At 36.9% G+C, this 15435-nt stretch overlaps 1 protein-coding gene across 1 annotated transcript in view; it reads left to right on the top strand.

Moving 5' to 3' along the window:
- Positions 1 to 4765, top strand: part of LOC145243922 (uncharacterized) — an 85408-nt gene extending 80643 nt beyond the window's left edge. Inside the window, exon 7 of the mRNA XM_080107035.1 lies at positions 4489 to 4765. Coding sequence (XP_079963161.1) covers positions 4489 to 4636 — 148 coding nt within the window. The 3' untranslated portion in view covers positions 4637 to 4765. The remainder of the gene's footprint in view (positions 1 to 4488) is intronic.
- Positions 4766 to 15435: the final 10670 nt, after the last annotated feature.

Genomic DNA, 15435 nt, shown 5'->3' on the forward strand with positions numbered 1-15435 from the left:
ATCAAGGAACTTATACCATCCATCGCTTTATTTCAGATCTCTTAAAATGCCAAAAAAATCAGGCGATTAAAGGTTATGGAAATACAAAGGATAGTTGCTGGACTCGCAGAAGGATTGTCCATCAAAAAATTTAGCCAGGGAGCTGAAAAGGGATCCAAGAACCTGGGCCTCATTCTTGAACAACCCGAACACCAAATCCAAAAAAATAATGGCACCAGAAGAAACCTTTCAGATCGTGATATTCGCAAACACAACCGAAACACAAACAGCACCAGTGCTTCCGTTTTTGAAAATGCTGGAATCGATCCAAGATACAGACAAGCTGGATACAATGTGTTGAATGAGACTGCAAGGAACATCAAACCTCTTCCAATGCCTCCATTGAGCAAACAACATAGGGAAAAACGAATGGACACAATTAAATGAAAATGGATTTGCAATAGGTCTTATTAAGGGATGAGGCCCATGCTACACTTGATGGTCCGGATAGCTGGGCCAAAGTTTGAAACCATACATGACAATGTACCATCCCATTCTGCTTGGGCGACTGCAGCCTTCTTTGAATCTATGGCATTCGTTGGGAAACTCTCATTACTTAACCACCATGTTTTCCAGACCTTAACCCTATTGAATATCTCTGGTCAATATTAAAAAGAAGAGTTTATGATGGAGGAGAGCAATTTACTTCAAAGGATGCCTTGTACACGAACATAATTCATGTTGCTAGAGCCATAACTCCTTTTAAGATCAAACAATTGACTTCCTTGGGGGGCAAAGGGTTATTTTAAGTTATTTTTAAAAAATAGTGGATATGTGGACAAATAATTAATCTATTTGAGGCTTATATCTGGTATAGGTTTTTATTTATTATTCTTTGACAGAGAAATATAATAAAAAGTAAAGTTTGCAAGATAAGACATTGTATTTTTGCCCTAAAACAACATTTTAAGAGACCTGCAATAAAGCGATAGACTGTGGAAATTCTTCAATAAAGAACAAAATGTCATAACTTCGAGATATTGCATGAATTTGAATAACATTTTTGGAAATAACTTACCAGTTTAAGGATATCATTTTCATTTTGTTGTGACGTATATTTAGTAAAATATTGATAGGTGGAACGATAAAAGTGTCGCCCTAAAGAAAACAACACTACAGCTTTATTTTAAAAGTTTTATTGAAAAAATCGGGTAACTTGATTATGATGTAGAGCTGATATCTCTTCAATGCAGCCGCCTTCAACCTAAATCATCGCTTCAATACGGGTCCGAAACTGGGAGATTTCCTTTTCCACAAGTGCCGCCGGGAGCTGATGGATGGCGGCGATTAGGCTGGCTTTGGTGTTGTGGAAGGGAATGGTGATGTTCTTAACGTATGACCAAACAAAGTAATTCAGCGGGTCCAGGTCGAGAGAAGAAGGGGCCAGTGATAGAAGGATACAAAGTCGTAGCACCCCTTCTGAAGCCAAGCCTGAGTATCTTTGAACTTGTGGGCCGGAGCCGAGTCCTACTGCCGCACAAGTTTTTCTAGCGACCAGCTGATTATACCAGGGGATCACCACTCTCTTCTGCATATTTAGGTACACTTTAGTATTGACTTTCAAACAGACTTCGAAAATGTGAGGTGGCATGATGTGGCCCTCATTTGAAACCACATGAAAGACCTTAACTGTGGCCGAAAACTTTGTTTTTATCAGAATGGGTATGTCCCTGTTATTCGTGGCAACCTAACGATGCATTTTGAGAGTGCTGACAATGGTCCCGTTGTTATAAGTTGGATTAATCGATAGCATGAATTGTACCATGGCCACCGAGAGTAAGAAGAAGGCCTGTTAACTGAAAAATGCCAGCAGGCAATGTAGGTAAGTTTTGTCAGACTGTCAGTACTATATGAGGGCCATTTGAAAAAGAGCAATAAAACATTTTTAAAAAGAAAAAGAAACACAGTTCGATTAATACTGAAACTGAACTTAATTCAATATAAAATATAAACATTATCTATGTAAAATTAAGTAATTTTAAACCAATATACAAGTTAATACTGATAAAACTGAATTAATTATAATTATTTTTTCTATTTTTTCAAAACTGTGATCATCACCATCACATGAGTCAATATGAAAAAGAAAATTAGTATCTGCCAAAACATTCAATGTTATGTGCATGGGTAATTGTCTTTGCTTTGTGGAATGAAAAAAGGAAGAATTTTTTACCAATTTATTAGTAACTAAATAATTATATAAACAAACTTCGTTGTTATATCATTAGGATATAACAGAGAACCTCTATTAATCCGCTGAAAGTTGCTGTTTATTTCAGGTATATTTTCTGCAGTATCTCTTCTTTGCAACTATTACATTTCATTTTTTTTAAATACTGCATAACAGCAGTAACCTGCTAAGTATACAATAACAGGAAGTACTTCTGTAGACTGAGAAATATCATTCTCTGTTGCATCTATGTTAAATTTATAAACATCTAACTGTTGCTTCATTCATAATTGTGAAATTATTCAAAAATGAAGAAATAAAGCACAAGCCCAACTGAATTTATTTTTTTTAATAATTACACAACACTTTAAATTTAAATCAATGTATTCGAACAGTCCTTCAAGTTTTACGATATCTTTTTGTTTATTAAATTGCTAGGTGAAAGTACAGAATAGTTACAATACACTTGTCAGTCCGGTAACATAAGTGCATAAGTACCAATAAAGTTATTTTTAATATCGTATTCAGCTAAATCCATAACAAGCGATACTTTGAATGAATGGTTTATTTTATTGGCATAACACCGTAATCACGTGATTAAAATTTTAGTAGACGAAAAATTCGGAGACAAAAGAGTCAAGAGCTCCACAACTTTTATTTCATTTTTGTTCCTATCCAGAGTGCCCCTTTTTGGGGAGCTAGATTTCCCCAGATTAAAAACCGACCTTGTGTCTAACTGTGCCCTCGTGGGGAGGTCAGTAAATAATTTTTTTAAATATTTTTGACAAATATTCGCATGTAAAAATTATATATAACATTAAAATATTTGGAAATACTCAATAAAAGGTTTTATTTATTATTAAAAAGACATTTTGACAATTATTCTCATGTAAAAATTATTTGTTTATAATTCTAAAAAGAAAATCAATTTTAATATATAACGCTCAGTCACCGCTAAATTTCTTAATAGCCCCGTGTTGAATAATTTTCAAACTGACTTTAGAAAAAAAATATACAGAACTTTAAAATATTTGGAAATACTCAATTAAAGGTTTTATTTATTATTAACAAGACATTTTCACAATTATTCTCATGTAAAAATTATTTATTTATAATTTTAAAAACTAAATTAAATTAAATTTTCAACCTTCCTGATAGACTTTTAAGCCTTATAAGAAAATAAACAGTTAAAAATATCAACATACTGCTGTATTAGCAATAAATAGTATTGTTTCTTTAATTTATATTAACAATGTTATCAAACGTTATGAAAGTACTTTAATTTAAATTAACAATGTTATCAAATGTTATGAAAGTACTTGAATACAGTTCTAATTAAATACACGTTTAATTATTAACAAATAACATTACTTATTTTACTATATTTGGTTGGAATAAAATTTTCCCTTCTAGTGGCACGTATCCAAATTAAGGCTTTCTCCTTCTCTTTAGGAAAATAAAATATATGTACTTTGGGACATTTTGGATAATTTCCCTGGCAATTTGGAACAACGCAAGAATAAACCATGTTAGACAGCAAACTGAAAACTAGACGAAACTGCTGCTGATAGCCTAGACTATATACCTACAAGTGGATTTGATAATGACGTCATACTGTCATGCGCATCGGCCTTCCTTACTCTCGGTAGCCACGGTTGTTCAGCGGCGCATCTCCAACCTCGCTCGTTGAACATTGTGTCACTTTCAGACATCATAGAAGGCTTCTATCGCTATTGGGATCTGTACACAACTGGCCAACTAATAGATGATCTGCAACAAAAGGAATCAGTTTTCATCATACGGAAATGGAATCATGTTTTTTTTCTGGGGCGACAATTTTATCGTTTCACTGTATATATCGTTCATTTGTTTATTTTTTCCTATTCATACACTTGTTCCATTTTTGTTTGTGCCATTTTTGCCTATGTAATTTTTGTCTGTGCCATTTCTTTTATCTGAATTCGTTATTATTAATTTTAACATTACTTATAGCTAAAAATTAATAAATATTTATCATTTTATCATTCCTATCAGTCATGAAAGTTAAGTTTTAAAGCAACTCGTTTTTGGCATCGGAAATTAGGCTTAAATTTTACCGATTTCGATACCGATTCCGATACCTTAAAAAATTCCGATTTTTTGCGATTCTTGATTCTGATTCCGATGATTCATCGCAACACTAATCAAATTAAGCATGTAAAATTGAAATTTATATGTTTAAGCTGTTAGCATAATTGCGGTGCCTAATCTATATTTAGTCCTTTTATTTTTGTTTTCAGGTGTGACACGATCACAGTTTGCCGAGACGAAGACGAGTCGCGTCGTTTCCTAAGGCGTCGAGACCCTACGCTCTTCGAGTGTCTATCGTACGTTTTTACTGACAATCGCCCGCGTTTACTATCTGGTCTGAAGCCTTGCATGGGCTAAGTCAGCGACACGCTATATGAACAATAAATCCGTACAACCATTGAAATGGATCTTGTCTTACTTCTATCTCAGCAACATCAAAGAACGGGATTCAAAGAAGAAAAAAAATTTATAAACATTCCTCTGATATTTGCATTTCTTACTTGCTAGCAGTTCCCACACCAATTATTATCAGTGAGAGATCACTGATAGAAACAGGTGACTTTCCCTGGAATCTGAGTGAGAGCAAGCCACTCTACATTCCAATACACTCCGCTTTATTCCGTTACCATTGCATCTCATTATTTGTTCCTGCACCAACCGCTTGTCAGTGACTAACTTTGGTAACAGTCGATAGGTTTCTCTTTAATATGAGTGACAATAAGTTTCCCCAGTGTTCTATTATTATTATTATTATTATTATTATTATTATTATTATTATTATTATTGGCTCACAAGGAGCTTTCACACAGGTTATCAAAGATCTCATTGAATACAGCCTGTGGTGTTCCCTGGAAGCTGAGTGACAACAAGTCTCCCCAGATTTTCCAGTACTCTCCACCTCTTTCGATACCATTTGAAAATAAAGTTGCATTATCGCAACAGTTGCTTACCATTAATTTCTCGTTAGCAGGGGCCATTGGTCTTTACTGGAATTTGAATGGCAATAAGGTCCCAGTTCTCTTCGCACTTATACAGTGGAGGTCTGGTCAGTGCTCACTCCTCGGTCTATCCTTCCTCTTTGACTACTTGGGTATTTGGTTTCACTCTTTTTTGTGGGGGAGGGGGACAGTGATGTGGTATTGGTGGGGATAGGTGAGGTTAAAGAACTTATATATATGCAACTTCAATGTTCTATGTAGCGCTTCATGTTTTGTCTCTGTAGCAGTTTGTTTGGTCTGCACTTTTGGTTCGTGTGTTTTAGTCTCCACATTCAAGGGTTTTCCTTAATATTTCAGCTGTTTTCATTATTGTTGTTCGTTGTATTTTTCCAGTCATTCCTCTGATTCCAATTTTTCTCATTCTTCTTTCAAAGTTTTTTTAGATTGTTCCTGATGCTCCTACTATTATTTTGATTTTCTTCGTCTTCCATATCCCTTTCAGCTCTTTAGTTAGCTCTATGTATTAGCTCCGTTTCTCTTTTGCTTTGATATTCACCCTGTAGTCAGCTGGAACAGCAAAGTCTACGATTTAAGAGGATTTTTCTTTCTTGTTATTTATTACGACATCTGGTCTTCTTGCTCAGATGGTTTTATCAGTTTGTATGTCCCATAAGATGGTTTTATCAGTTTGTATGTCCCATAAGATGGTTTTATCAGTTTGTATGTCCCATAAGATGGTTTTATCAGTTTGTATGTCCCATAAGATGGTTTAATCAGTTTGTATGTCCCATAAGATTTTGTGATTCTCGTTTTCTAGTATTATTGCCTGGTTTATGTTTGTACCATTTGTCTGGGCGTTCAAGATGTAGTTGTTTGCATAATTCCTACTGTACTGCTCTTCCCACTTGGTCGTGTCTGTTCTTGTATTCCTTTTGTGCCAGTTTGCTGCATTCACTTACTATATGGTTTATCGCTTCGTCTCTTTGTCCATAGAGTCTGCATTTACTGGATGTTTTTGCGTGTTTTATCGGTCTTTGCTTTGATGTGGTTGGATCTTATTATCCTTCTTATTCTTATTATCTTGTGCTGCTTTTATTAGGGATTTAGTTTCTCGGATGTGTCTTTTTCGCATCCATATCCAGGTGTTTTCGTTATTTTCAACTTTTAACTTAGGAATCTTCCATGTAGTTGTTTGTCTTCCCATTTTTTTTTCTCGTTTTATCTTTTATCTCTCTGTTTTCTGTTTTGTCGATTTTCTCAGTGTTTCTCGTGCCATGATTATCCTTTGCTTGTTCTGCGTTATGTATTTTTCAAATTCTTTTTTGTGTCGTGCACACAGTCTTCTATACAAACTAGCCCTTTCCTGCCTTTTTTCTTTTCACATAGTCAGTCAACATCGTCCTTCGTGTGTAGTGCATTGTGTATGGTCATGAGTTTCCTGGTCTTCTGATCTAGCTGTCTCAGTCTTCTTTGGTCCACCCTATGAACGGTTCTGAGTATCTTATTAGTGATACTGCCATGTATTTATACCTTTTATTAGGTTTCTGCCATATAATTTAGTTTCTAGAAGTTTTCTTGTTCCCCTAGAGCCCTCATCTCCGTATGGTTGGGTTGTTCCATGCCATCTGTTGTCTCCGGTTTTCCCTTTCTTACAACTAGTAGTGCTCACTTTTCCATACCAAACACCTGGCTGAAGATCCTGGTAGTTTTTATTAGTGTCTCTAGTTCTTTTTCGATCCTTGCAAAATGTTTCAGGTCGTTCATATACATTAGGTGGTTCATTTCTTCCTCTGTATTATTATTATTATTATTATTATTATTATTATTATTATTATTATCATTATTATTATTATTATTGGCTCACATGGAGCTTTCACACAAGTCAACAAACGATCTGATTGGAAACCTGTGGTGTTCTCGGGAAGCTGAGTGACAACAAGTCTCCCCAGACGTCCAGCTCTGTCCACCTCCTTCGATAACATTTGCAAATGAATTTGCATCATCGCAACAGCCTCTTACCATTAATTTCTCGCTGGCAGTGGCCATTGGTTTATACTGGGATTTGAGTGGCACTCAGCCTCCCCAAGGTCCCAGTTCTCTTTGCACTTATCCAGCCGAGGTCTGGCTAGCACTCTCTTCTCGGTCTTTCAGTCCTTCTTGATCCTTCTCGGCTCTTTGGCATCACTTTTTATTGGGGGGCGGTGATGAAACAATGGGGTGGATACATGGTGGGGGTGTAGAACTTGTAGATATGCAGCTTCGGTGTTCTTCATTCCCTGTAACGCTTATTCGTTATATTGTCTTCTTGTATTATTCTCCGCATTCAAGGCTTTTCATTATCGTTAGTCGTACTTTTGCAGTTATTCCTGTGATTCCGATTTCTGACATTCTTTTTTTTTTTTTTTTTTTTTACACAGTGATCACCACTTATCAAGGCCCGGAAGCCACTCAGGGATAAGGGTTATTGCAAGTACATTACGTTAGTGTGGAGATTTGATGAAGTGTTTACTTAAGGGGGCGGTTCATTAGGAATTTGTTAACATTAGACTTGAAGACATCCAAGTTGTAGTCCGGAGGGAAGCAGGCAGACGGAACAGAGTTCCACAGGCGTGCAGTTCTAAGAAAGAAGCTTTGTTCATGGAATCCGCGTTTTGATTTAGGCACAGATATAGAGTGGGGGAAATTTTTCACAGTGGATTCAGCTAGACGGGTGTTTTTCATGAAAGATTGGCGAGAGGAGACCAGGGATTGGAGTTCAGACGAGCACCTGCCATGAAAATAACGATAAAACAAGGATAGGCTCGCAACCTCTCTTCTGTGGGAGAGAGGTTGCAGGGTAGAGAAAAGGGCATCCCCCACTAAGCCACGAAGTCTATTTTGTACTCTGTCAAGGCATGATAGGCTGTTTTTGGCAGCTCCTGCCCAGATATGGCAACAGTATTCCATCCTTGGACGTACTTGGCTTTTATATAGATAGAGAATTGCATCAGTAGTGAGATATCTTCTGGAGCGGTAGAAGGATCCCACCATCTTTCCTGCGACCTTGGCAACAGACTTGATGTACGTGTTCCATTTCAGATCAGGAGTAAAGGTCAAATCCAGAAGCTTGTCAAAACACGGGGCCTCACCCAGACGAGAGCCATCCATCACAATTGATGCCAGCTGGGGATCAGAGCGTTGATGATGTAAGGATAGGAGTTTGATTTTGGATGCATTAAAGGTAACTAGCCACTTCTTCCCCCACTGAACCACGCGCTCGAGATCAGAGGAGAGAGAATCAGAGAGAACTTTGTCATTTACAGCCTTTGATGTGTTACCGTAGATGGTCGTGTCATCAGCATAGATGTCAACGAATGATTTAAGTATGTGTTTAGGGAGGTCATTGATGTAGATCAGGAAGAGAGTTGGGCCCAGGATTGACCCCTGAGGGACCCCAGCATTTATATTGCAGGCCTCCGATTTTTGTCCATCAACCACTACTATTATGAGTCTATCGGAGAGAAATGATTTAATGATTGAGAAAACATTTCCAGTTATGCCGTAGCTGGAAATCTTGTGAAGTAGACCCTTATGCCATACCTTGTCGAAGGCCTTTGATATGTCAAGAGCAATTGCCCTAGAAAGGAAGCCTTTGTCAAGAGATTCACTAATCCTGTGGGATATAACAGTCAGCACATCTGCGTTAGATCTTGCAGAGCGGAAACCATATTGTGTGTCACTAAGAAGGTTATTCCTGCTGAGGTGGTTGACTATTTCTCTATTTAATATTGATTCCAGCAACTTACTCATAACACAGAGGAGACTTATTGGTCTGTACTGAGAGGGAGATGACTTATCACCTGAATTCTTAAATACAGGGCAAACTGATGAGGTCTTCCAGGGGGTCGGAAAGCACTTCTCCTTAAGGCAGCGCTTAAATAGTTTCGTAAGTATGGGAGCAAGTTCTGGTTGAAGCTTTTTTAACACTATAATTGGGATGCCATCAGGGCCAGTTGCTTTACTGGAATCTAGGTTTTTTATTAGCTTGGCGACCTCATGCACGGATATTTGTATGTTACCTAGCTTGTTCTGTGTTATAGGAGGAAATATGGGGAGTTGATGGCCTTCGTCGCATAGGGTAGAATTAGCTGCAAAGTTCTTTGCAAATAGTTTGGCCTTGTCTGACGCTGACGAGATGACCTTTTTTCGAAGTTTTTCGGAATTGTTCCTAGTGCTCCTACTATTATAGGTACTATTTTGATTTTCTTCATCATCCAAATCCCTTTTAACTCTCTGGCTAGCTCTATATATTTGCTTCGTTTCTCCTTTTCTTTCATACTCACCCTGTGGTCAGCTTGGACAGTAAAGTTTACGATTTGAGAGGATTTTTCTTTCTTGTTAATTATTACATCTGGTCTTCTTGCTTGGATTAGTTTGTCCGTCTGTATGTCCATGTCCCATAGGATTTTGTGGTTCTCGTTTTCGAGTGCTGTTGCGGGTTTATGCTTGTACCATTTGTCTGTACGCTCAAAATGCAGTCGTTTGCACAATTCCCAGTGCATCGCCTTCCCCACTTGGTCATGCCTGTTTTTGTATTCCTTTTGGGCCAGTTTGCTGCATTCACTTTCTATATGGTTTATCGTTTCGTCTCTTTGTCCATATAGTCTGCATTTGCTGTTTTCTTGTATCATTATTATTATTATTATTATTATTATTATTATTATTATTATTATTATTATTATTCACTGGGAATTTTCACACAGGCTATTATCAAAGAATACTCTACAAGAACAACTTGTAGTGTTCCTTGGAGTCTGAGTGACAACAAGTCTCTCCAGATTTCCTGTACTCTCCACCTCTTTCGATACGATTTGCAAATTAATTTGCGTTATCGCAACAACCGTTTACCATTGATTTCTCGACCATTTGCAAAGTAATTTGCGTTATTGCAACAACAGTCAATATCGTTGCAGAATTGAAAAAAACTTGTTTCGTCAATCCGATTAAGCCATTTACAGTGGCTTATGGTCCCAAGAATTCCAATTACAACGGGAATCACATTGACTTCTCTTTATATTTCCATAGTCTAATTCACATCTTCAAATTTTTCATGATCTTTCTCCTGCGCTCTGGTATCGAAAGTTTCAATGTCAATGTTCGAGCAACATCGGAATTATTATTATTAGTATTATTATTATTATTATTATTATTATTATTATTATTATTACTATTGTTGTTCTTGTTGTTGTTGTTGTTGTTTTTGTTGAGTGTAAAATGCTTAGCAATGCAATAAAAAAGTTTTCTCAACAATAATTTTGTCAAAGCTTTATTCATTCATGTATCACCTAGGTCATATACATGTGGTAGATATCTAGATATGAGAAGCAGCAGCAGTAAATGTTGCTTTTAAGTATCGACTTCCTGTAATGTTGTGATTACTTTTTAAAATGGATCCAAACGTTGTATGTGAGATAGCCGTAAAGGAAATTAGAACTTCAACACAAACTTTTCGGGTGAAAGAAAACGTTATTTATTTTCTTCGTTTACCGTATCCGTTGCCGACACGCATTTAACACCGGCATGTTCTCTCTTTATATGGCCACGTCGGTCGGCTTTCAATACAGGGCACCAGATACAGCCGACTGTAAATCAAAGAGATGAGAACTAGAGGTTCGCATGATTGTCGAGTGTAAGCTTTTATATCGGCACGCGTCTTTTTCTTTTTCTTCTCTTTATACTCCTCCCCTTCTTCTGATTTTATGCCTATACATTCATTCCATTCCGTGACGTCACGTCGAATCGCGGCTTAAAATACTCACTTGGCACGTGTCGTTACTACATGACGAAGTTTACTACGTTACACTTCGATTTAATAAAGGCTCTAATCAACAGCGCGTTTCGCCCAAACACAGTCGCAAGAATAGCCATCGCTTAACTTTGCTCGCGCATAATTTAAAAACCCAAACACACTTCCTCTCTTTGATTTTTTTTCCCCCTTCAGATTCAACCTGTGTGAGTATGTAACAAATTCAAGTTAGGCTTCAAAGGCCGAAAGTCATCGACACATGCAACGAGAGACATCCACAAATTAGTGTACGCACACTCTCTTACTGACATAACTAATATATACACACATCTATGTCAATGCTTGCCAAATTTACACACAGTGTTACGGGAAAACTCAGCCGAAACAAATATTCTTACACACTAAACAGCTCCTCCATTTGGAACGTTCATGGACACTGAAATCTTATTCATTACGAACCGTCTGTTTTGTTTTTGTTTGTTTGTTTTGTTTTTAACAAGTTGTCAAATGAAACTGATATATTTATATATGGATAGACTTCGTATTTCTTTTGATGTTACCTTATACTACACCCAAGAACATCCAAGGTTCTCTAACCAAAACATTACTTCAGAAATCAAGGCTGCATCATCTAGGAAACGCTTTCCTTTCAAAAACAACTTCATGGCTGGGAAAAGGTGAAAGTCAGAGAGTGCAAGGTCAGGAGGTAGGGAGGATGGGGAAGGGTTTCATAACCACACGCCCGTGCTTCTGATCTGGCGACATGCGAGTTGTGGACCGGAGCGTTGTCCTGAAGGAGGAGGGTACCTTTGCTGATCTTGCCCCGTATCTTGATTCTGATAGCTTCCCTTAATTTTCTTAAAAGTGAAGCATAATAGGCTCCTATAATTGTAGTACCCTTTGCCAGGAAACCTGTCATCACTACTCCGTCCTGGTCCCAGAAGACTGTGAGTATGACCTTGCCAGCGGAGGGCTGCACCCTTGCCTTCTTTGGAGGTGGTGAGTCCAAGTGCTTCCACTGCAATGACTTGGCTTTGGTCTCTGGATCATAGTGATGGACCTAGGTTTCATCCTGTGTAATCAGTCTTTTGAAAAACTTTGACTCATCTTCTTGGCACATCTCCAAATTCATCCTCGAGCACTCGACGCGTTCTCGCTTCTGGAATGGTGTTAGCAACCTGGGAATCCATCTGGCAGACACCTTATGCATATGCGAATGGTCATGAATGATCGTTTCCACAGACCCTGAACTAATCTTGACATCTTGGGCTATTTGGCGAATAGTGATGCGCCGATCTTCCAAAATGGCAGCCTAAACTTGACGGACAGATGACTAATCAATGGCAGAAGAGGGGCGACCAGGTCTGGGAGCTGTTTCCACAGACTTCCGGCCATGTTTGAATTCACGATGCCAGCGTTTTACAAGGTCATATCATGTGGCATTATCACCATAAGCTTCTTTCATTTCATCAAAAGTCTCCTGTGGTGTGCGCCCTTTCAAATACAAAAACCGGATCACTGTTCGACATTCAACAGGCTCCATTTAACACCTGACTCAGTTCAAACACCTTTAAAACAGAAAGCACAATTAGTTCAGAGCTGTAATTTGCCACATAACCCGTAGAGATAAAAATCATTGCACATGCAAAATTTCAGCTAGATCAAACAATTGGAAGTGGGTTAGGGGTATTACTTATTGCACTCCCCTCGTATACCAAATATATTATAATATTATACCAAATATATTATAAGTATTATACCAAATATATTATAAGTCTTATAAAAATAATGGGAAAAGTATAAAAGTTTATATCTTTTCTTTATTCATTTTTTTTTTTTTTTTAGTGACGTGTAGGAATACAAAATGCCTAAAAGAAACTTTTTTCAAGAACATTATTTTCGAACTTACGTATGTTTTTCCTCACTGTAATGAAGTGGATGGGCGTGTACGGGGGAGGAAGTGGTGGGAGAGGAAGTTGTAGCCAAGCTGGAGCTACCGTGTAAGCCTTATATAATCATGAACATACGCTTTTACACATAATACATACGAGACAATAAGAATCAAGCAGTAAATAAATAGTGACAAAAGACGCGCACATATATCTATATATATAAACTAGACTGCCCATGACCTGTTGGGTCAGTATGTTATATTAGCTGTGGAATTCATGTATGAGCGTGACACTTGTGACGTAAAGAAAATAGGATTTTTTTTTTTTTACATAACAGAAACATTTCTATGAAAGTATATTAAAATGAAAAACCACGGAGGGATCATTCAAACATGAACAAAAAAAATCCTCCCTATTCGTGTAAAGTTACCTATTTTTCCGAATAATCGCTCAAAAATTGAAAATTAAACCTGATTTTCCTACGAATCGAAAGCCAACGAAAGTCATTTAGCAGCAAAAACGGACATGAACCTACCGATGAGAAATATAAGAATAAAAACCCATATTGGAATCCTTCAATAAATAAAATAATATAAAACTAATATTGAAACAAATTAGTAAATGTGTCAATAAATTCACCGTTCTCACACAATTATTTTGTATCTAGAAATGTAAACAAAAAATAAAAAAGAAGGAAGGAAGGAAGGAAAAGGGACGGATAGGGAGTAGTAGTAGTAGTAGTAGTCTTGGATTTACTACAATTGTTCTAATGTTTGTCAACGGGTTAAAGTTGTTTAGTTGTAAGAAAATAGCGACAGTATCGTTGTAATAAAGAATAGTTGCAAAACACCCCCACTCTTCCCATGTTAAATAATATTTTCGAAATAATAACGTTATATAATGTTAATAATAACGTTATAATAATGTTAACATTTCAGTGCGCAGGTCAACATCTGCAAAAGAAGCGATTTGTGTTTATTTGTTTATGTTTTTATGGGTTAAGGTTTATGCGCACATGAGCAACCGGATGTCGTAAACCGGCAAGTGGGTTACATCACTCGTTACAAGGTCATTTGAGTTTTATAATTATATAAATTCGCATTCCTGTTCGGTTGTTTTGCTTATTCACAATTTGATTAATATATACAAAGGTCCCATACTTTATCTCTCATTTATTTCTATATATAGTATGAGTCTTGCAAACTAGATACAATAAAGAGATCATCTCATTTGCATATTACATTAAGAAACATCGATTTTATTAAATAACGGTATCTTAGTTAATGTTTCTAGCATGAGAATTGTTATAAGTGTTCTATTTAAAATCGTTATTTAATATATTTTAAACAATAATTATATTGATAACATATTTACTTAAATTTATTTGAAATTATTCCAACATCGATTTTTTTATCTTTGTTTTAGGGTTATTTGCCCCTTCGGAACATAAACAAAAAATAAAAAACTATCACCTAATAAAATAATTTGGTAATCTCAATAAATTTCTCGCTTGAAAAAATAATTCCGAGTAAATAGAAAAATGTTTGGCTTTTATTGCTTTTTTAAATATAAAAAAAAAAAAACACTTACAAAACCCTGAAGAAAGATCTCATGTGTTTGTTTTTATTATTCTATAACCGGCTACTCAGGAATCAGTAAATTTTACGATGTGACCAACCTAAAAAATAAAGATCTACTTTTTGGGGCCTAATAGGTTTAAATAGCCTTTATAAATATGTGGACGATGCCGGGTGTCCCGTTCAGCTAGGTGAAGATAAGAATGCTTATGGCCGGGGGGGGGGGGGGCGTGCTGATACTGTGTCAAAGATTAAGACAGGCGTTTGTTCAGGAGACATGATATCTGTTTTAATGGCGGAAAAAAAGAGATTATTCTTCTAGTTGGATCTGGTGAGAATGAGTTTTAACTAACGTAATTGATTCGGACAGTCTCGAGAATTGGGTTCCAAAATGTCTGCTCGGAGTCGGAGACCCGTGGTGTTTTAACTCAGAGACCACTAAGCTAGTTTGACAGATATGTTCACAAAACAATATAGAAAGGGAAAAGTATAAGAAAATAGAGGGATAGAAAAAGAAATTCACAAGAGAAGAAAGAGGGGAGAATAGAAGATAATGGAGAAAAGGAAGGAAGATGCTTTTGATATAAACAACGATCGCCTACTCGAAAAAGAGTTAGAAGGGTTTTGGCAGTCTTTGGTCAGCGAGCGAAGCGTACACATCGGCTCTTGCCCCGCCTGGGGGTGAGAGGGGCAGAAATCTCTAGACTAACTTGAAAAGATCTTGTTCTTAGCTAGAGAATTAACCTGATATCTCAAGTATACGACCTGCATCACGAAGCGCGGATAACGAAAACACGACGTTAAACAAATGTAGAATGATTGCAAATAATTATTTTATTTGGTTTAAACGAAAATGACCTCAGAGTTTTTTCTTTGTTTTTCGATTGCCGGCATAAGTGAAGATGCAGTTTATTTCAGGTATGCCCTGACGCCAGACGACGAAGACACAGACACGAAACCAGAG

This window comes from Euprymna scolopes, chromosome 22 (assembly GCF_053919585.1).
Source record: "Euprymna scolopes isolate OS-2025 chromosome 22, ASM5391958v1, whole genome shotgun sequence".
Lineage (NCBI taxonomy): Eukaryota > Metazoa > Mollusca > Cephalopoda > Sepiida > Sepiolidae > Euprymna > Euprymna scolopes.